The 22,068-nt window shown below is 40.5% G+C and overlaps 1 protein-coding gene across 1 annotated transcript in view; it reads right to left on the reverse strand.

Moving 5' to 3' along the window:
- Positions 1–22,068, reverse strand: part of UBAC2 (UBA domain containing 2) — a 110,374-nt gene that overhangs the window by 7,404 nt on the left and 80,902 nt on the right. The window contains exon 7 of the mRNA XM_076361690.1: positions 15,653–15,898. Within this exon, the coding sequence (XP_076217805.1) occupies positions 15,653–15,898 (246 nt within the window). The remainder of the gene's footprint in view (positions 1–15,652; positions 15,899–22,068) is intronic.

Here is a 22,068-nt window from a genome sequence, read left to right on the forward strand (position 1 = left end):
CTACAGTGCTAGGTTTCTGAGGCTAAAGGACCGCTCTCTTTACTGATAGGGATTTGCCTGGCAAGAGATGCAACAGCGGGTCCTGCAAGTGCTTTGGCAAGACTGCCGCTGGAGTTAACCAGGGAAAGAGCGCAAGAAATAAGTGGGGGGAAAAAGCAAAAATGGATTCTCAGTGCATCAGCAAAACCACATCAGGAAACTCAGAACAAGCCCAACTTTCAGGATACCTGTGATTTCCCTGCAAGTGATTATTTCTGTGACACCAGCGTGACTGTTACAGACACACAGACCACCTCACCTAACTTCTGCACATTAAATACCATTGCAAAATCTGGCCATATTCCAGCGCCAAAACATTTTGTAACTACACAGTAATAATACAAATGCCCAGTAGTAACGTATGTACGGTGTAAGCCACAGAACTGAGACTTTCCTTTAACAACCAAGCTTCAAGTCTTGTAATAATAAGATGTTTAGAATATAAAGTACAAATACTAAAGTACAAGCTTTATAATTGTCCAGAAATAATGAATCCTCATTTTACTAGCTTAAACAAACATTTTTTTAAGGGATTTTGTATCACACCAAAACCACAGGCCCTGCAGGCAGGGAAGAAGACAAACCCCAAATCTCTCTTTTCTATACAGTTTGTTAAAACATGTTTTGCAGTTCGTGTTGTCCTTTTCCTCCTCCCCTGCTCCCTCCGTTACTATGGAGAAGATCCCCCTCCCTTTCTGTATATATAGGACATGGACTTCCTTCCTCTAGTTGCTCTATTTTAGTTCTATACTGCCGTTTCTCAGAAGACCTTCCTCTTAAGAGAATTTTCTCTTTTCTTCTCTCAGCAAGGGCTCTTCCTGCCTTTATGTACCCCTAGAGCATTAAATGCTCTCTGCTCAATCAGATCATCAGCAGCTAAACCTGCTCCTAGACCAAAAAAAAAAAAAATAAAAAAAAAAAATCATGTATTTAGTTTTCCTTCCCCTTCCTTTGTTTTCTTCCTTTCTCTCCAGAGGAGACCCAATCAGCCCAGACACCACAGGGGGCAGTGCAATAGCATACTTAAAAAAGCATTTGGGGAGTCACGAGATTTGAAACGCTAGCTTGTAAAGTGTTCCAGTCCCTTATAAACTACAGCGCATTTTTCCCAGTGAAGATGTGCAATAGCTAGGAGTCATCACTGGTTTTCAAGACATAGTTTCCACTTAGTGATTTCTGAATGTAAAAAATGATTCTGTATCTACATTTCTATTTTGCATACTGTATAAGACATTTGCTTAAAAGTTGTGAGGTTTTAACCAAAGGATTCTGTATAAGCCTTGCGTTAGCCAAACAGTGTGGCGTAGTAAAAAGGAGAATTGGTTTGCAGTTTAAACCCAGAGAGGGATCTCAGACCTCCTACTGACACCATCACACTACTCTGTGGTCTTGGAAAAATCACGTGTCCTGTACTTCCCCATCTATAATTTCCCCTAACTCAGAATTACGTTGAGTTTTAATTCAGTAACTTTGAATTTTGGAAAGTCTACTAAGCTCTATAGTTTAGCAAGAACATTGCGCTAATGCTGCTTTGCCTGTTTTTATTCTTTTGAAAAGACCTGAGGAGGAGAAAATAATGCTTCCACGGGTCATTCACATTAAATTGGTGAATTGAAAAATGCCAACAGGACTATGACACATTCCTTTGAAGCACCAGAAGTCACACAGATGTTCATATACACATAATGTATATGAAATATAAAACCTACAATAAATGTATTAATTTAGCAGTATTCCCGTGTATCTGAAGACTGAAATAAATGTACCTTTCCAGCTGTGCCCTCAGCTTCAATACTTGGCTGCTTGTTCCAGTTTGGTTTTGCATCCTCCCTGTCCCGGCACTGTCACCTAACACTACAAAGAGACTTGTCTACTTCCTTACTCTAAACTTACAATACATTTTAAATTAACGTACACAGAATTCATTACTTTCAATAAAAAAATACCTTACAGAGGTTAACTATTTAGTTTTGAAGGTTTACAGCAGATATCTTGATAAACTGCAGATGTGAACTGATGTATTCAGAAGAGTTCCATGTGAAGACTGCTAACCCTTTCCCAGAAATAACAGACTAGACAAATTAGATCAAAATAGTTGTGAAAAGATCTTTTTCAGTTGCCCTCAGAATGTTTCAATTACCTTTGGAAATTGTGACAAACATAACCCATCAGTTCTTAACTATATTTACGAGGTAAGAACATCCAACATACGACAACAGTAAGTATTAAAGGCTGAAACTCTTAATGGTATGTGAACACTGATGTTTAGGATTAATCCCAACATTATGGTCCACTTCTCATCTGTGTATTACTTTACAAACTGCACCAAAACCAGGCACGTTAGGCTTCTTTATCTTAACTGCAAGAAAATGCTTTCCCCTCACAGACTTGCCTCTAATTACATGACAGACATGCACAAAGTCAGGCTGAAGAGCAGGGATTCAGGGAACTGCAGCAGGAACTATGGGACTGGTACTGTGGCCAATCCCATAGACTAAAGGTAAGGAAAAATTAGGAAGCGCAGCTATTGTCTTAGATCCACAGAAGATGGAGATCAAGGCTATGAATTTCCAGTGTGGATGGTGACTGTGTAAAGACTTTCAGACAACCTTAACTATCACAGCAGAAATACATGAAGATCTGTGAATTTTAATTTGACCCAAAGCAAACAGCAAAAAATGTCTTAAATTAAGTAAATATCACAAATTCCAGTTAAAAAATGTGCAGAAGGAGATTTCCAGACCAATACTCTGCCTTGCCTTACAGAAATTATTTTGCAGACCTCCCCTTCATAATTTTATGATGATTTCTGTATTACAGTGGTTTTTGATCGTGCCAACACACTTACTCTGTGAGAAGTCAGGGAGATTTCACATGAAGATATCCAATCTGATGAATTTATTTAAGTGATGCTTCTAAACCATCTGAGAGTCCCTGCTGGGGAATTAGCAAACAATATTTATGCATTTCACAATATACTTGAACCCTGGCACCAGCATCCAACAGCACAGATGAGCTCACACCCATCTCCTTACCCTCCACAGGAGCCTTGTCTCAGATAACAGAGCTCTCTGGAGTGGTCCAAAACAGAGGCAGAAAAGGAGCTCATAATTAAGCAGTGAGGATGATCAAGGGTCCAGTATATAAGCTCCTTTCCTGAGCAGCACCTTCAGTGACAAGTGTCTGCCAGTCTAACCCATTTAATGAAATCCAGGCAGTTCTTCTGTGATTCTGGTTTGTCGGTCTGTTATAAAAATAAGTAAGTTTAATACTAAATGGTTTGGGGACTGGGACTTAACATGACTCGGGACTAGGTAAGGAGGATACATTAAACCAGAGCCAGTTTCCACAACTGACAGACTCAGGCTATCTTGCACCAAGATTATCTCAGGCGACCTCTTTCTTTGTCCTGAATCTTAGGTGTCGGGGAGCAGCAAGCACAGGTGCTGCTCCAAGAGGAAAGGCAAGCTGAGAACCAAGGGTGACAACAAGGCAAGCAGAGGCAGTGGCCTCACTGAAATGTGCTGTGTTCCCACAGGATCCAAGTGAGAAGAGCAAAGCAGGTCCAGTGACAGTAACCATGGTCAGCCAGAAGTCCGGATCTCCAGGCAGGTATAAGATCAAGCCTAGAAGGCAAGTCAGTGGGTCAGGAGCAGGGAGGGAGAAACACCAGTTGGCATATGTGTATCCACAAAGCTCAGCAAGGACCAAGGGCAAGGACCTGAACTTAAAAGCAACTCCCAGTCAAAGTGGGCGAGGCCCCAACAAGTCTTCTACCAGGTATTTCTAACCACAGCTCTTTCTCACACAAGTCTGCTCCAAGGCTGAAGAGCTGTACTATACCAGAGCTGGCCCTCAGCACAGGTAGCCAAACCTCTAGAGAGCCTGTTGGTGCACTCGGGGACATGACATAAACCAACGCCTTCCCCCATTCAGTGCTCTGGACAGTAGCCCCTTGTCACATTATCTACGCAAAGGTAAGATTTCTTGTCTGCTTCCTTAGTCCAATTTTTCCATGTCCAATTGTGTGAATGCTGCAAGATTTACTACAGCAAAAGGATTTTTTTTTTTTTCCACATTTAATTCCTCCATTGCTTTGTTTGTGCTGCAGGCTCGAGGAGGCCTTCTCTGCTTATGGCGTGAAAACAGCACCAAGCTCACTGTAGTCAAGAGGTTGAAGGTTCCCATCAACTTGCATGCACTGGTCCCAGTCTCTGCAGTAGGATGCTACGAGGAACTTCTAGTCTCCATTGCCAGCTGTCATGCTTGTTTTCATGGTGTTAATCAGAAACTCTGTTTGGGAAGTCCTGACTGCTGCACTACTAGAGAGAGACAAGCACTGAAAAATTCAGTCTACAGACTATCATTCATAAAAATACTTTGTACAAATTGGTGATTGGGCCCTTATTTCTGTCCGCAACGTAGTCTTCCACGTGTTATCATGAAAAACACTTGACAAAAAGACTGCTTCATTAATTATTTGACTAGAAGGGTGATGGACACACCTAAGAAAGGCCTATAAGCCTTTCCCCTCCCTTACTCCTAGGTTGTAACTTTTTGACTGAAGAAAACCTCAGTTTCCTTTGGTTTAGCAGCACAAAGACTGGGTGAATTGGTTGACTGTAAATTCTTTGTTACTGCCTGATAGGAGGCAAACATACCAAAGAGACCATTTTATTGGTCTCTGATAAATCACTACTGGAAGTGGATTAGGAGAACACTGGTGATGTTGGAACTTCTGTTACAGGAAGACAACAAACTGGTCACAAGTTTAGATGACCAAAAAATGAGATTTAGGAACAGACTGGATTAAGGGAATGGGAAAATAGCAGCTCTTCATCGGAGAAAAGGTTGTAAGGAAATGCCATATTGATGACTTATTCTTGGATAGCTGCCAGGGCTTTACATACTGAAGTTGTGCCTTATGAGGTCACATCCTCGATGTCTTTTTTTGGTTTGTTTTTTTTTTTTCTTTTTTATGGTGTCTGGGACAATACTGTTTACTTACAGAATAAGGAAGAGATATCTAGAGCTAGCAAATGTCTCTGATTGTACAGCCTGCTAAAACCTCAGTTATGCCGTTTCTTTTCACGTAATCGCCTTCCTCTCTTTTTGAAAAGCAGCTTTACCTGTTTCCCATATACGTACCTGCCATGACATATTTTGTAAAAGCACTTCTTATCCAAAGCTTGACAATTAAAAATATTGTATTATGGACAATTAACAAATGTCCAGTTAAGTAGCTGTCACATCTGCACATATTTTAATTCGATAATTTCAAAAGAAATGAAAGAAAATGCTTTATAAAAGTCCTCTTGAAAGTGAGGCATGTGGTTAAGATATTTTGATAATGTTATCTCATGTATATGGTTAATGCCAACTCGCCATCTGTTTGCACAAACAGGAAGCACCTCCTGATATCTGTCCTGTTCACCTTTTCTTAACATAACAACCGCAGCGAAAGAAAAAAAAAGGAAATTGCTTTGCATTTCATCTTTTAAAGTAACATTTTTAAAGTCTGCTGCTCTGCATAGGAGCCATTACTTGGTACAGACATAAATATTGTCTTACTTCTTTCATATAAAGCTTCATTTTAAAAAATGTACTGAAAGCAAGAAACACTTGCTTTTCAGACATAAATTTTTCTACAAATTATTGACTCTAAATACACATACTGATGATATTAACAAACAAAAAGCATAGCCATGAATGACACAACGATACCTGCTGCCCTGAACACTGCGTAAGAAAGATCAATGGCAATGGTGAAATTTCCAGGAGACTTAGTCAAATGTCTAGCCTGCCTCTTTTTGTCAGGACAAAACTCTTCTGTTTTTTTGGTTGGGTTTCTTTTGGTTTTTTTTGCTTTAATCATAGAATCATAGAATAGTTGGGGTTGGAAGGGACCTCTAAAGGTCATCTAGTCCAACCCCCGTGCCGTGGGCAGGGACATCTTCAACTAGATCAGGTTGCTCAGGGCCCCGTCCAACCTGACCTTGAAAGTTTCCAGGGATGGGGCATCCACCACCTCTCTGGGCAACCTGTGCCAGTGTTTCACCACCTTCAGTAAATAACTTCCTTATTTTGAAAGGGGGTAGAAATGTAACAGTATTAGTGTTCTGAGCATTGTTCTTAATGATGGAAAGAATTTTTCACCAAGGAAAGCACTCCAGCAATTTCTAATGATATTCCAATTTCCTCTGGAAATTTATCCCACAGACAAGTCTCTTTAGCCAAGAGGCTCTGTCTCCAACTCTTAGTTGCTGCATCCTGAACTTTGATGCCTGCATTGTCCCAGAGGAGCTCATGTGTCTCAGAAGTTCAGAAATCCACATGTGGTCTTTTCTGAAGCCTGATCAGCTATTTCCTTTGAAATCTAGGAGGAACACCTTAATCTGGCCTCTGAAGCTGCCTGAGAGACAATGGAAGGGATTTCAGCACAGGCACGATGCCTTCATAGTAGCAGAAGCCAGAAATGGCAATAGGCAGGCACATCTGCTCCTTGGAGGCGAGGTGGGAATGGCTGCTTCTGCTACTGCATTCAAGGGACGTGCAGAGAGTTGTGAACGCTTCCTTGTGTACTCATGCATGCGCAAGCACTTGGCCTTGTCACACAGGACAGTAAGGGGTGCTGTTACTTGACTCGGACACACGACTGGCTGGCAGTAAATGAAAAGCTGCATAGGTACTCCCAAAAACTGGTGGTCAGCTCAGAACACTGAAAGAGTCAGACTACTCTGCCTTTATCCTGTTACAGTAAGGGTACATACCTATTCTGTACCAAACTGTGCATCACAGTAACATTCACTTTTCATTACTGCTGTGATGCAGTAATTCAGCCAGAAAGTGATGGATAGAATCATAGAATCATTGAGGTTGGAAAAGACCTCTAAGATCATCGAGTCCAACCATCGACCCAACACCACCATGCCCACTAAACCAGGTCCCTAAGTGCCTCATCTACTTGTCTTTTAAATACCTCCAGGGATGGGGACTCAACCACTTCCCTGGGCAGCCTCTTCCAATGTTGAACCACTCTTTCAGTAAAGACATTTTTCCTCACGTCCAATCTAAACCTCCCCTGGCGCAACTTGAGGCCATTTCCTCTCATCCTATCACTTGTTACTTGGGAGAAGAGACCAACACCCACCTCGCTACAACCTCCTTTCAGGGAGTTGTAGAGAGTGATGAGGTCTCCCCTCAGCCTCCTTTTCTCCAGGCTAAACAACCCCAGTTCCCTCAGCCGCTCCTCACAGGACTTGTTCTCCAGACCCCTCACCAGCCTCGTTGCCCTTCTCTGGACACACTCCAGCACCTCAACGTCCTTCTTGTAGTGAGGGGCCCAAAACTGAACACAGTATTCGAGGTGCGGCCTCACCAGTGCCAAGTACAGGGGCACGATCACTTCCCTACTCCTGCTGGCCACACTATTTCTGATACAGGCCAGGATGCCATTGGCCTTCTTGGCCGCCTGGGCACACTGCCGGCTCATGTTCAGCCGGCTGTCGACCAGCACCCCCAGGTCCTTTTCTGACAGGCAGCTTTCCAGCTCCTCTTCCCCAAGCCTGTAGCGCTGCATGGGGTTGTTGTGGCCCAAGTGCAGGACCTGGCACTTGGCCTTGTTGAAGCTCATACAATTGGCCTTGGATCACTATGCCAAGAAGAAAGAAAGAAAGGTATTTCCTATCAAGCAGAAGTTGAAAGATGGCATTTTTGAGAACTGCTGTTATTCATTCGTCCAACATTAGGGAAGTGTTGAGCAGGACTCTCAGACGTTGTTTGCAATAATAAATGGGGATTTGGATCTTCTCTAGACAGCAGAGACAGGTCTTCAAACACCTTTTCAAAGCACTTCCTTTTCCCAACTTCCCGGCTTCCCTTGCTTGTTCTTCATCCAAACTGGGCTCCTGCTGGCACTGTGACATCACAGATACAGTCACGGCTACATCAGTTGAAAACACACATCCATGTCATACTATTGGCAGTGGGGCTTGTCACTTTTTCCCACAGAAATCTCAGGTATATATTGAAAAGTACGTTCCCATTATTAAAAACTAATCTTTATAAGTGAGTGCCTTGTGAGAGGTGAAGCTGTCGATCATAATCACCAGCTGAATTTTAAAGGAATTACATGATTTGGAACTGTTCTTACGTATGGCATTCAACACTTGCTGAGTGAGAGAATCAGGTTGGGGTGGGGTGGGGTGGGGTGGGGGTGTGTGTGTGTGCGTGCGTGCAGGGAGTGCAGTGCACCAAATGCTGAAGGCAGGTTCACCAGCATGAACATGGAGTCTGTACTTGAGGAAATAATGTTAGCTCTGTTTTAGACATTTTACACAAAACAGACACAGTTCTAATCCTTACTACATAGCGCTTTGGATGTTGACTGCTGACAGTAGACTGTTATTAAAGCATGACGATTAGATGGGTAATCCTTCATTCACCTCCTGTGCACAAACCTTTTCAGAGAGTAATAAGGAATAAGTAGAGGCCGAAACAAAAGTGAGAAATCAGAGTTCCAGAATTGTTTTGATTTGACAAGCTGAGATAACAAACACTGGGCACAAAGAAAACTCAAAACCAAATTCTCCAACATACTAGCATAAACACATACTTGAGTATATAAAGGGCTAGTCTATGACGACGTAGGGAAAAAAAAACAAACCAGATTAGCATCTCATTTTGGAATGTAAAGATTCAAGTTCTGTCTTAGGTTGCAAATAGGAGGGGCTTTCATTTGTTGACATCCCAAAGTCAACATACAAGGTGTCATACCTGCAACACTGTTTGGCGAAACTTTTGTATCTATTGTGCCTCTTAAGGTAGTGCATTAAGGAACAATCGGTGAAACCGGCCTGCAGTTGTCACGTGCTAATATCAGAGTTCTAATCAGAAAACCTGGATACTAAGATGGACCACTTACTATCTGAACTACATGCTTCTTGTTTACCACCTGCTATGGAAGATGACACTAGGAAGAAGAAATGGCCCATCAAGACTCTCTCAGTGCAGGCTGGAAGGACAACTGAAGCAGCCCTGGAATCCAATAACTGACCACCCCCCAAACTGGATGCCTTATTTGCCCCATATTCAAAGCCAGAAATGAAGGGACAGGTACAGCTAGAAAGAAACTTGCCTTCTGTAAACAAGAATTGTTCAGACAACAAAGAATTAAATACTCTGGAAATGCTTGGGGACATTTGTACGCCAGGAGCTTTTTTTATGGGAACTGCCTCAAGTTAAATTGTCAGAGGAAGATAATATAGAACAGTCACATAGGAGAACAAATATACTGTATTTCTCAAAAAATTATTTGCTTCGAAATAAAACAGTGTTTTGCTTTAGGAAGTTGTCCAACCACTGTATCAACCACTGCTTCTCTAGGGAAATTGATTACAAACACTAAACCAAATTCAAAGGCTATAGCTCAAAAGCCAAGTCAGACAGAAAGAGAATTTCATAATTCCAGTCCAAGAAAAATGTGATAGTTCAATGTGTGAGTGGGGTGCTATCGAGGACTAGGAGTCAGAGACAGTTAGCCTTGTGACTGTGACAACTGGCTGTTAATGAGACACATTCAGCTTATTCTAGTAGTACTACTAGTGTCTGTCAGCTGGCGGAATTGCCAATTTCCATGGAAAAGACAGAAAAATAAAGTGGTAGTCTGTGGAGGAAATAGTCATAAACTGTTCATTACCTGGATCAGCACCCTGGAAATTCAACATTTTTAATTTCACACCTAGAATCCATGAAAAAAGTTATTCAGAAGAAGAAAATGGCAATATCTAAATAGCAGTGGGTTATCAACTGCTGCAAATATGTTATTGAAATGAAACAGTAAAAAACCAGAGTTCACACAGGCCAGCATCAGCAGTATATGCAGTTTTTATACTCAACAACCTCTAAGAGTAAAGCTCCCCTTCTGAAATAAAAACAGGCTTATTCTCAACACAAAGAAAACATTATTAAACAATTACAGAGAATAATCAAGATTTGCAAATGCCAGAGGAGTGCCAAAAAGCAAAGGATGAGTTAAAGACTCACTGAGGTCTGAAGGAGAAGATACTGTTTTCTCTACAAAAATGGAAGCTGTCTGTGATTTCAAAAAAGGCTTGGGGTGTGTCCACACATGTACATCGGCACGCAGAGGAAGGGAAGAATGAAGGAATACCGAGTCTAAATTTAGCCACAATGATTATTGCTGCAGCATATGCGCTTCATTCGTGGGCTGAAATAAACCCATAAATCACTTATTAGTTAACAGAATTCTTTAAAAAGAATTCTTTGTCAAATCTTGTACACACACATCTCTCAGGAGTCTGAGCTCAAATAACTTTTTTTATCCTATTGGTACCCTATGTATAGTTGTCTTTGAAGTTTAAGGCAAGGTTGCTAAAGGCAGTTTGTATTCAATTATGTCACAAAATCCCAAAGTAGCCTTAGGTAACACAGACTGGTTGGAATGGAAACCTAATTAGAGAAAAAGACTTTGTGTAACACTTGGCTGAAAATCTCACCTGTTTATTCAGGTAAAACAGTCTGGTAGATTCCTTCCTGACAACGATACATACATCTGTGGAACAATACGAATGAGCTGCTTCAAAGTCCTGGCTGTGAGAGCAAGAGTTTATATGGACCCGGCAATGGATAAAGGTTGCAGAAGGTCTTCAGGGCTCAAAATGTCTATTTGAAGGACTTGGGTTTGGTACTGAAACTTGTGAAGTTATTCAAGACGACTTCGTCAAAGTGGTATCTCTTGGTGCCAGTGGGAGAGCTGAAGAATATGCTCAGGTCTGGTTCTTAACACTTCTTTGAGAAAGCAGGAATGGACTGTCTGGGCATATATTCACTAAGGGATTTTTTTCTACCATCGTGAATGAGGATAACATTCCTGAGGAGGAATTCTTGTGCCAGGAAAGTCTTCGCTCCATTAATCTATTTTTTTCCAAGGTCAGGAGTTTACCGCTTAGATATAACCAGAAGGTAAATCAGCAATCTAGCCTCACAGTCCTTAGTTGACAAAATGTGAAACTTGCACATTTCTCAGGATATGAGACTCCCCGTAACAATAAAGACACTCAATGTGCCTACCCACAGAGCATCTCTCCAGTGTCCCAGGAGAAAGACATCTAACGAATGAACAATTAGAGGAAGTCACATTGTTATAGAAGAATTCTGGTCTTTGCAAGCAGCACAATCTCATATAGAGATACCATGTGATATGAATCAAAGGAGAGTCTGGCCTCACTGAAAAGTAATGGCAGCTGGAACAGAAGAACAAAAAGACAGGAGGGAAAAGGCAAAATAAGCTTAAAGTGGAGGACAGGGCAGAAAAGAGGTGGTGAAATGAAGACTTTCATATATGGCTGTAGGCTTATCACACAGTCTGGAGCAAGCTGGTGAAGCTCTTTTCCAAGCCAAGAAACTTAAGAGAAATCAAGAAGCAGGCAATACGGTGTCTTTAACGTGCTCAGCATGAATGAAGGAATAAATGCTCTGTGGATACAGAAAGCATTTTTTCAAGATGAAGGGACTGAGGTTCATACACCGCGCCTCCCAAATGGGCACAGGGATGAGCGCTCAAAGGAGAAGTGGTATTTAGTTGCCAACAGAAGGCACTGACCACCTTTTCTGCAACTTTCCACTACCTTCCACATATCCGTCTTTAGTGACAACAGTGTTGTCAATTAATACCTAGGCACGGACTCCTCCCTTATCTATTTGCAATTTGGTTATCTGCCAGCCTTCCTGCAAGTTTCTCAATAGGAAGTGAAAGTCAAGTTGACTCCCTGCTACACACTGGTGCACAGATGCAGCAGTTGGTTCCCTTTTGCCACCAGGACTTTCATTTGGGTTACAGAAAGATAAACTTTAGAACAATGCTGGGAAATTAAAGAGATCAAGAAATAGAAAAGTCAGGAGAGGAAGACCAAAATGTTCATCGCTATTACAGTATTGAAAGGGTAAAATAGTGCCCAAAGACCTCAACTACATCTTGTCTGAACGAGAGAAAGGCAAGAGGCATCCATCCCTAAAATCCTATGAGCTTCATGATGCATCAGCTAATGATTACTGGTGGTGACACATGATGGGAGAGAACTTCCCCCAAAGCGAAGAAGAATTTTGTACAGGGGCAAACACAAAGTATGGGAAACAATGGAGATGAAGGGGAAGAGATGATGAAAATGTGGGAGGAAAACGGCATAGTGGGGAATGAAAAATGTGAAAGTGATATAAAGGGGAAAAAGAGATCAGATAATGGGAAAAAAAGAAAAATAGGATAAATTATTTAAATTAGAAAAGAGGATCGACAAAAGAGTGGGAAAGAAAGGAACTAAGAAACGAAAATTTTAAAAGCAGTAACAAAATAGTAAGCTGGTATTTTTTGAGGGAATGAATGGATATGGCACACATTTTATTCTACTGCCTCAAAAGATGCATGGAGGTGATGCTCATTAATTCTCCATTTGTGACAAGTTCATTATTTCTCAGGATTATCCGTGGAAGAAAAAAAAGAACAGAAAGTTTTCAGTATGCACACTACCATCTGTTTAAGGGCTGTATCCACAGCAACCAGAAACCAAGACAAAAATCAGTCACCATGTAACCACACTCCCCTGAGAAACTAGCAACGTAAGATAATTTTTTCAGTTTCTAACAACATATTCAGACACAGTACCACTGAATATTTAAGGGCCAAAATGAGGTACATCAAGTAACGAAGTCGGTGGTTTATGTTCAAATTCTACCACATACTCAACCTACTCCTCGAAATTATGGGTGTCTGACAAGCCAGCACTCACACGCACAGCTCTGTGCTTCAGGCTCCTCCAGACCACAACATTTCACCTAGACAATGACTGGGAAAGGTAAAGCTCAAAGAGATGCCAGCAAAGAAATTCTGGGGTGGTGTTTTGTTGTTTTTTTGTAGAAAGCATCCAAAGTGAATTCTGCTTTGGATAAAAGAGCTCAGTGAACAGCAGGAAAAAAAAAAGAGATAAAATTATTTACATCCCGGTATCTTGGAGGTACAGGAAAAACAACGTACGAGAAACATTTTTTCCCCAGTTTCTTTCCCTGTGGTTTTTTTTTTTTGTTGTTTGTTTGTTTTTTTTAACTTTTACTCTTTTTGTGTCGGCTTGCATTCTTTAGAATTTTTTGCAAAGACTGGAAGAGTAAGTTTACTACAAAAAGCATCTATTTAAGAAAGGGGCCTCCTTATGGTCAGAACAGAGTTTGCCACATTGCGCGGACAATGGAGCACCATCAAAACCACCTATCGTGTTCTTGTGCTCTCCTTCCATAATGCTACCAATACACAGGGAAACTGCATTGTCTCTTTTCTCAAACAGATGAACCGAAGAGTAAAGGAGTAGGTGGAATGAGCAGAGCACCTTCTCAAGGGGCAGCTAAACAAAATTGTTGCAATACGGCACACAGGGGAAAGTTAAAGTTCACTTCCCTCGCCAAACAAAATGGAAAGCAGGAGAGAAAATGTTAATTTATCTCACCTATGGCACATTACCTACAGACAGCATATTGGGACTCCAGAAATCTGCACAACATTCTCCTAGAATATAATTCAAAGCCATATTTGATGGCTGATACATACTTCGCAGCTTTTATTATTTTCAGTTTCACAAAAAAACCTCCCTAAGAAACTGATCTGCATTCTTTATCAGCTTCACTCCCACAGGTAAAATTATCATCTAAATTCCATCTGTAACATGATCTGTTCAACTCCACTCTTCAAATTATACCTTTGCAAGCCTCTAAAGGCAAAAGAATTGCCCAAGTACAGCAATCCAGCAAATGGTTTTCAATTTTTTAAATATTATTTTGAGATTGAAATTAGCCTGCTTTTCATTTTTACCACTACATCTCAACATCTGTGAATGATGCTTTTTGTGATTTAGTTGATGGCTAGTAAATTCTGTGAGTGAGTCACTAAAAAAAAGGCTGGTCAAAAGCTTTCATGACACATCTTTTCTGAAGAACCTCTCTGAAACATTCGTACGTTGATGCCATCGCCTTCCGATCCCTGGTTTCACAGATTAGCACTACTAGTTAACTAAATGCTGTGCTCAAGTTAAAGGCCAAACATGAAGGTAACTTGAAAGTGTTTCGGCAACTTGTAAAGGAAAGCATCTTACTGATGTTCAGACAATATTCATTTATTTTACTTAAACCGCTCCACCTTTTTAAAGAACTCTATTTGAAGTCAAACATGAAAAGACATTTTTCCACTTTCATTGTTCATAGCCTAAGGAAAGGAGAAGATGAGAAGAAAATGTTATCAACTCTTCTTTTATCATTTCCCGTTCTGAGCTTATTTACCACTTCTTGCAATTAAAGATATATTATAAAGATTGTCCTTCATAACTGGAAATGGCTTCTTCCTCCTATCTGAAGAAACTTGGCTGCACTCTTCCCAGCAGCTTGTAGCCCAACAGACACTTTTAATTCATTTTCTATTACAACAGCAACGTTCAAAGATTGAGTAATTTCTAGTTCAGTTCTTATGTTAAAACTGATTAACATTCTAATGGGAATAGAGAAAAGTAGATTAGGATCTTTCCACCTGAGGAACAATTTCATCAGATTGAAATGTTAAGAAATCAAGGAAAACAGAATTATGTCATCAGGGACTGGAAACAAAGATTCATAGTCCAGTTGTTGGCCAAAGCTTTATGCCATCACACCTCTAATTCTGGCAATGTTAACAGTAACATAGCTATACCTACTTGCACTACACTACCTCAAACACAACGAGAACTTGTGTATCAGTACAGAGCTGTGTTTCAGGCAGAGGAAACTCAGTAAAGACCTCAAATTGCTAGGCTGTAATTAAATTATGAGCAATATATGTTCACACAGAGCAATGCAAGGCCTATGTTGTCCGCTAGGTTTGATAGAGTAGTGACACGTACATCTAAGATACAGGAAAAAGTGAATTGAGACACCATCTGCCTTGTTTTACTGCCCTACAATGCAAAGTATGTGAATAGCTGCATTTGCCGGTTTGACTAAAACAGAGAAAATAAAAAGGCTCTGCTATTCTATTCAGTAAGGAAATAAAACAAGAGCATTAAACGTGGCAAACAGAAAGTCCCTGTGGTTGACCTCTGTAAGAAAGTTAGAGAATTTAATTTCTGCACTTTCGTAAAAGAAACAAGCCTTATTCAAAGTACATCTGCAAACAAAGGAGTTACGTAGAATTTTCAACCTCTCTGAAAAGGATGCTAACAATACAAATACTAGAAGAGTCAGGAGCACTTTGACTTCCTAACTTTCCACAATGGCTCTTACTAAAGACCACTGAGAGGCAATCACTTTACCTTTCAGCCTCATTTTTGGTGAAAGAATGCCAGAAGTACCGATATCCTTACAGGATTGTCTGACATTCTGCCTACATCTTGGGAAGCCGTTTTAACATATAAAACTATATAAAACACTTAAATGGCTATTAGCAGTACAACAGTGTGCGAAAGACTGGTGGAGAAGAATAAAGAAATACATTATTTTTAAGAAACAGGAACCACAAAAGATAAATGAACCAAAAATGTATTTTTCCCATAACTCAATATAATCCTTATAGAACGTTTATCAATACCTGCTGCTGCCTTTGCCGCCTCATTTGGGCAACCTGAGACATCATGATTTGACGATCCAGTAACTCCATCCTCTGCTGCCTCTGGATGTCAACTGTTGCTCCCATTCCCACTCGAACTTCATTTGTTGGTTCCGCAGATGAGAAGATTGGTTCAAGGGTCCAAGAAAATATCTTTGCTACCCAGCTGGGTACACAGAGAATTCGATGAACTTTTAATATACTGTTATTGTAGCAAATCCCAGAAACCTAAAACCAAAAATGAAATGTTAAAAAAACCCCAACAAACCCCAAACCAAAAAAGTAAAATACGCCAGATTTTCTTCGTATTTAGCTGCAGATAGCAGTTGGTCTTTCTGTTTTTTAAAGCACTTTTTACTGTGTTTACCCAGAGTTCTCAGTCAAGAATCAGAGAAAGAATAGGGGATTTCTTTACCTCCAACTTCCCCACAACTACAGATTACTACTTTTTTAAATCTGTGTACTGCATTGCCTGTGACTCAGAATGCTGCTTGGGGTTTTTTGTTTGTTTCAGAATTTGAGCCCAAACCAAGAGACCCTTTCTCAGGTCAAAATTCAAACAAAATTTTCATTTCTAGTAAAAGAACTGGTCAGGGTATGCTGCATGCTGACCTGAGAAGATGAAGGCTGCCCTTGAGGATGCTGAAGCATTGTAAACACTCCTTAAAAAAACAACTCCCTTAAGGCTTCTGCCCCCGCCACCCAAGTCTCTCCTTCTAGTAAAAACAAAAGTAAAACAGCCGATTTGAAGTTAAATTTAAGAGTATGCACAGACTTATTCCAAAAGGATCCCATCTACCTTCTAGGAGAAAAAAAAAAGGTTCAAAAACCAGTTCATTAAAAACTGCGATATTGAAAAAGCCAGTTTTTGTGCTGCCCTTGTCCCACCTATAAGAAAAATACCCATTCCCTGTGATCACACTCGTGCTGGCCTTGGGGCTTGACTTCAGATTCAGGAGGAGCAACAGAAATCCATGTGCCCCATAAATGATCTACAGTCATCACTCAGCCATCATTTTAAATCCCATTATGAAACCCTAGCACCTGAGCCCAAAGGGGTCCAGCAGGAAGGCCAAAGTTCTTGCACAAATGCCGGGTCTGCATTCTGCTTTATGCCACTTTTCAGTATTCGTGACTATTTATTGTCTGTTATGCCACAAGAATTATGCTATGACAACAGAGTGAAATGAACAGGAAGAGATATGAACCCAAACCAAACCGTAAACATACCCAAACAATGCAATTATGCTAGAAGCAATGTAGAAACTCCACATCTGGGCTATTTATTTGGGGATGTTTATTTTATCTCACTGACATCTGTATAAACATACCAAATGCATTGCTGCATATACAAAGGGAGACACTATAGGAAAATGCAACATTCTTTGGGAAGGGGGTATTTTTCAGATTATTTACCAGGTTATTGTTAATTATCCTGTGAGATAATGAGACTTTTAGGAAAAATACATTCTGCTTTGAGAAACACTGATTTTCATTTCATTCTACTTTCATTTTATGACTGCTCTCAGGGTTGGATGCGACACCAAACACAGGCTACCATTCTAAAATGAGAAAGAACAGTTTTAAACTACCCTTAACCCCTTCAATCTTTTCGTGCTATGAGGAAGGAGGTAAATAGGATGGGATAAGAGGAAGGCCATAACCTCTGGCATCATAGTGAAGGCTGCCTTTAACAAAAATTTTCTGTATTCAAAGAAGGGTCCTGACTGGACTCCAGGAATGACAGGGCACTGGAACAGAAGCTTCTTCATGACCTCAGAAATTCTTCCTCAGCTCTAGTGAAACTGTTCCAGATGACTGTGAGCCCACGACCAAAACTTGCGCACATCAACTATGATCGCCAAAGAATATTAGTGAAGGAAAATTCTTATCAGTTCTGCAATTCATCTACTTTTGGTACGTAGTACTTGAGGTATCTACCTAGCAAGAAGGTCCCTCTGAAGCTAACCACCTGGTCCCAAGAAAGTTACGTAGTTAGGCTCCTCACTCAAGAAAACCTAGATTGTAGGGCTACCAGGAAGGTCACTTTTTTGGGAGCAAGAATTACTGAACCAGGTTGCAAATATTACATATACATTTAATCTGATGATTTCCTAGACGCAAGCAGCACCAGAACCTACAAATTATCTTCCTTCCTCGCACCTCGTATTGTTAGGCTATGGAGCCAGGCCCCCTCTTTGGTCCCAGGGATTCTGCATTCCTGTTGCACAGGTGTAACCAGGCAGGGAAAGCACTCCCGCTCAAAATACTTTGTCCAACATCACACCGGCATTCCCCCACTTCTTCCAAATGTCCCTCCCAGGTACTGATCTCTGCTCACTCTTATCACCTACAGTCCTTTGTTAAGGTCTAATGTTTTCAGGTCACCCTAAATCTTGAATGGGTTCAAAAAGTCACAAAAACAAAACAAAGCAAGCGGTGATAGGAAAATCTACATCTCCCCGAATGTATGACAAATCTTGACACGTCTGAACACATTAACCACAAACAGAATCATTCTCTTATCAACTCAAGATAGAAAATACAGCAGAGATAGCAGCAGCATGTCTTTACTGTCAGTACTTTGGGACTTGTTTGTCTCAGAAGGGCAAGCGTACTGCAAGCACCAACTAGTAGCTGCATCAGTAAAAGCATTCTCATATTTTTCTAAGTGGAGATGGCTAGTCATAGAATCATAGCATCATTTAGGTTGGAAAAGACCCCTAAGATCATCGAGTCCAACCGTTAACCTAACACTGCCAAGTCCACCACTAAACCATGTCCCGAAGCACCACATCTACAAATCTTCTAAATACCTCCAGGGATGGGGACTCAACCACCTCCCTGGGCAGCCTGTTCCAATGCTTGACAACCCTTTCAGTGAAGAAATTTTTCCTAATATCCAATCTGAACCTCCCCTGGTGCAACTTGAGGCTGCTTCCTCTTGTCATTCCAGAGCATTTAATCAGAAGAAAAGGCTTTATAAGGCTAAAAGTTTATGGACACTGCTAAAATGGAGAATGGCACTTAGCACTGCATGTGGGACTCATACACATGGCTCCTACCTGCCTTCCTAGCTTTACTAAGCTCACTGGAGTAGCATGCCTGGTCTATAGCCAATGCACCAGCTGCAGTGGGCTGTCTTCTCTCTCCTTGCTGCTCCTTAACAGCAGACCAGTGTCTTGGCCCCTCCTTGTCCTGCCTTAGACAGAAACTCATTGCATAACCCAAATGTGTGGACTTCTGTGCTCACAGAGCAGGAAGTCGATAAGTCTGACAATACAAAGTTCACAGTAAAATCTAAAATAAAAAGCACCTGGTGAAGGACCAAGACAAAACTGTGTGGGACTAGCAGAAAAGAAGTGTATCTTCTACATGTAGTTGCCAAGAAACTTACCGTGGACCAGTAATTGTTCAGAGCAATCGTGTGAGACTGCAATTCTTCACAAGTATAAACAGGTGGAAGGACAGACTCGGTGGTGAAGAACACCAAGTGTACACCGGCAATCCACCTTATTACCTCCACATCTGTTAGGATTTCAGTGCCACTCTCTCCCTTGATTTACTACTCCAATTATACAGCTATTAGATGGAAGCATAAGAAACTTTAAACGCTGTGCTCAGTTTTAACAAATTTTCAAGAAGTTTCATCTAGTGAGGAAAAGATACCTATTTGCATATTTCCAATAAACCCAGAATGGAGACATTTGTAGTTAAAATAGATCTCATGATTCAGTCTGGTTTAGTGTCATACAGTCATCTTAATGTCAAGTATTTCCAAAGAGCTTCCTCTTTAGCTGGTTCATATGCAGAACTTGATATATATAATTTAAAAAAAACCAACCAAGCTTTGACAAAGTATAAAGTAACTTTTTACACCATTTTTGTTGCAGACATGTAGTGAATTTCCAGTATTTAAGAAAGTAAACCAACTTTGTTTATTCTATGAAAATAAGATGATCTCATTATATCCCAACTTCAGCACTGTACATCAGATTAAAGGGCTACTTCCCCCAAACAAATGAGCCTCCAGAGTATTTTAGGCTCTAGAAAGTCACCACAGAAAGACGTTGCAGTTAAGTTCACATTGTTAGAATGGAGAATTTTTGGCTGGCAACATAAAACGCATCTTAGTTGCTTTCTGTTAGTCACACCAGCATAACCTACAACCTCATCGACCATACTGTATGAGGCACAATGCTAAGCAGAGGAAATGGAGTATGCTGGGAATTGTCTGGCATGCTGCAGAAAAAAGCATGCTTACATTTTTTCAGTTTCTTAACATCATGGCTTACTACTGGTCCTTCACATGAAGCTTCCTAACCTCTTCCCGCCCCTGTATAAAGCCCAACTTCCCCTCCCCTTGCCTCGTGTCCCTCCAAAGTTGTGCACTTTTGGAAAAAAGGAAGTAGCTGTAGTTTCTCTTTTACATTAGGTAAACCAAATGTGGAAGCTCTCCAATATTTTACACGACAAAGACACATATGCTCCACTACTAACTGAGATATTTAAAATCACTGTACCTGATTAACACTAAAAAAGGAAATCAAAAGGAAAAAACAGTAGGCAGACCGGTGTAAAAAATGATGTTGAAAATTATTTTGCCTAATGGTTAGAACAGCAAATACTCAATTACTTTGTTCTGAATAATTTATTCATCATATGTATTCAAGACCGCTATTTTCAGATACCAACAAATTGAAAGCAAATAGCAGTATTCTTAAGGTGAAGTGACATTTTTATACCTATTTTATCTGCTTTATCCTTAGTATGTTCTGAATTCTATACAACTAGAATCAAAACAAGGGGTTAGAGTTTGTGTCGAGATTCTGTATTTACCCTGATTAGAGAAACCCATTTATCAAACCAAGAGAGGTCGTGTGAAAACCACCCAACAAATAAAACCACTACACATGTATTTTCAACTTGTAGTTATAACCTGCAATGTAATTGTAACACAACAGATTATTTTGTTTGGGTTTTCTTTGCGGAAATAGTTACTAAGTGTATAAACAGCCTTTTGTGATAGTTAGCTTGACAGAAAAATAAGATGATGATGATAATAATAATAATAATAATAATAATAATAATAATAATAATAATAATAATACCCAACTAATTCTCTTAAATTTCCTTCCAAGTTGACTGGGCTCATAAGTTTCCCAGATACCTCGAATTTTTTTTCTTCTGAGTCCATCAATGCTATCTTCATTGGTCAGGTGCAATCATTCTCAGATCTCAATCATTCTTTGTGTATGTGCAAGCATGACTGTACTGCCATTTCAGCACAGTACATCTATTCTTAACTTGTGCTTGTGACCTAAGGACAGGTTCCCTAGGGTGTCTGCTAGAGTTCTGCAGGTGATCATCATCATATCGTCAACCAAACCTCTTTACATAAGAGATCATGATTGGATTTATCTGCCCCAATGTAGAAATCTGTAATTTAAAAGCCTACTTACGAGCTGGTTGTTTAGAGTTGGTTTCATAGTCAACAGAGAGAAATGGGCACTGTTAAGATGTGACTCATCCTATGGCAGATGTCTCCGAAGTACACACACAGCTGAATTACTCTCACAGATTCCCTCTCTAAACAATGGTAACATTGTAGCCATGATGGTGTACATGTACAGGCTAGAAAAGCTTGATAGAAGCAATCTACCTCTTACTGAACCAGTTGGCACAGTTGACCAAGACCAGATTTTGGGCACACAAACTTTTCCTCAGATCTGAGAGAGAAACTGAAAACTTAGAAATTAAATACTAACTGAAAACTAAAATCCATTTTTCTACAGGCTCTCAGAAGCCATGGATATAAAAGAGAAAGTATCTTATGACACATTATTACCTTCTCCCCTCCTTTCCCACTACTTTCTCCTTCTTCCAGAGTGGGAAATATCTGCATCTCCCTCCTCCCCAAACAATTACAACCTCACTTCCACACTAACATCCCCTGTATACCAGAAAAATCAACTACGTTTCTTCTCAGATGCTTTAGCTGATGCAGGAGTTAAGTGTTGTCAGCTTAGTCAGTTGTCATGTGTTTACATGTAGCCATCTAGACATGAGCAAGCTGTCTAAGCTCCCGGTAGATTACGTTCTACTGGCTGTATTGACTTAGAGATACTCATCTCAAATTAAGTCACCTACAGTCACTCAGCTGAATATTGACCATTGCCCACACGCAGATACCTCACGTTAGTTTTGGGTGGGATTCAGCACATCTGCTAGCTTCCATATGGATATCTGCACCTGTCCTAAAGTTAGGAGACAGACAAACAGACAATGCTTCTTTTTCATTCCCTAATCTCTGTTATTCTATTGCTTTTCCATTTCTTATTTCAGGCTATGCACTTCACAACCTATGTGCTTGAGCTTCCTGAACTGCGCTGCCAGCA

Source organism: Aptenodytes patagonicus, chromosome 1 (genome assembly GCF_965638725.1).
Source record: "Aptenodytes patagonicus chromosome 1, bAptPat1.pri.cur, whole genome shotgun sequence".
Classification (NCBI taxonomy): domain Eukaryota; kingdom Metazoa; phylum Chordata; class Aves; order Sphenisciformes; family Spheniscidae; genus Aptenodytes; species Aptenodytes patagonicus.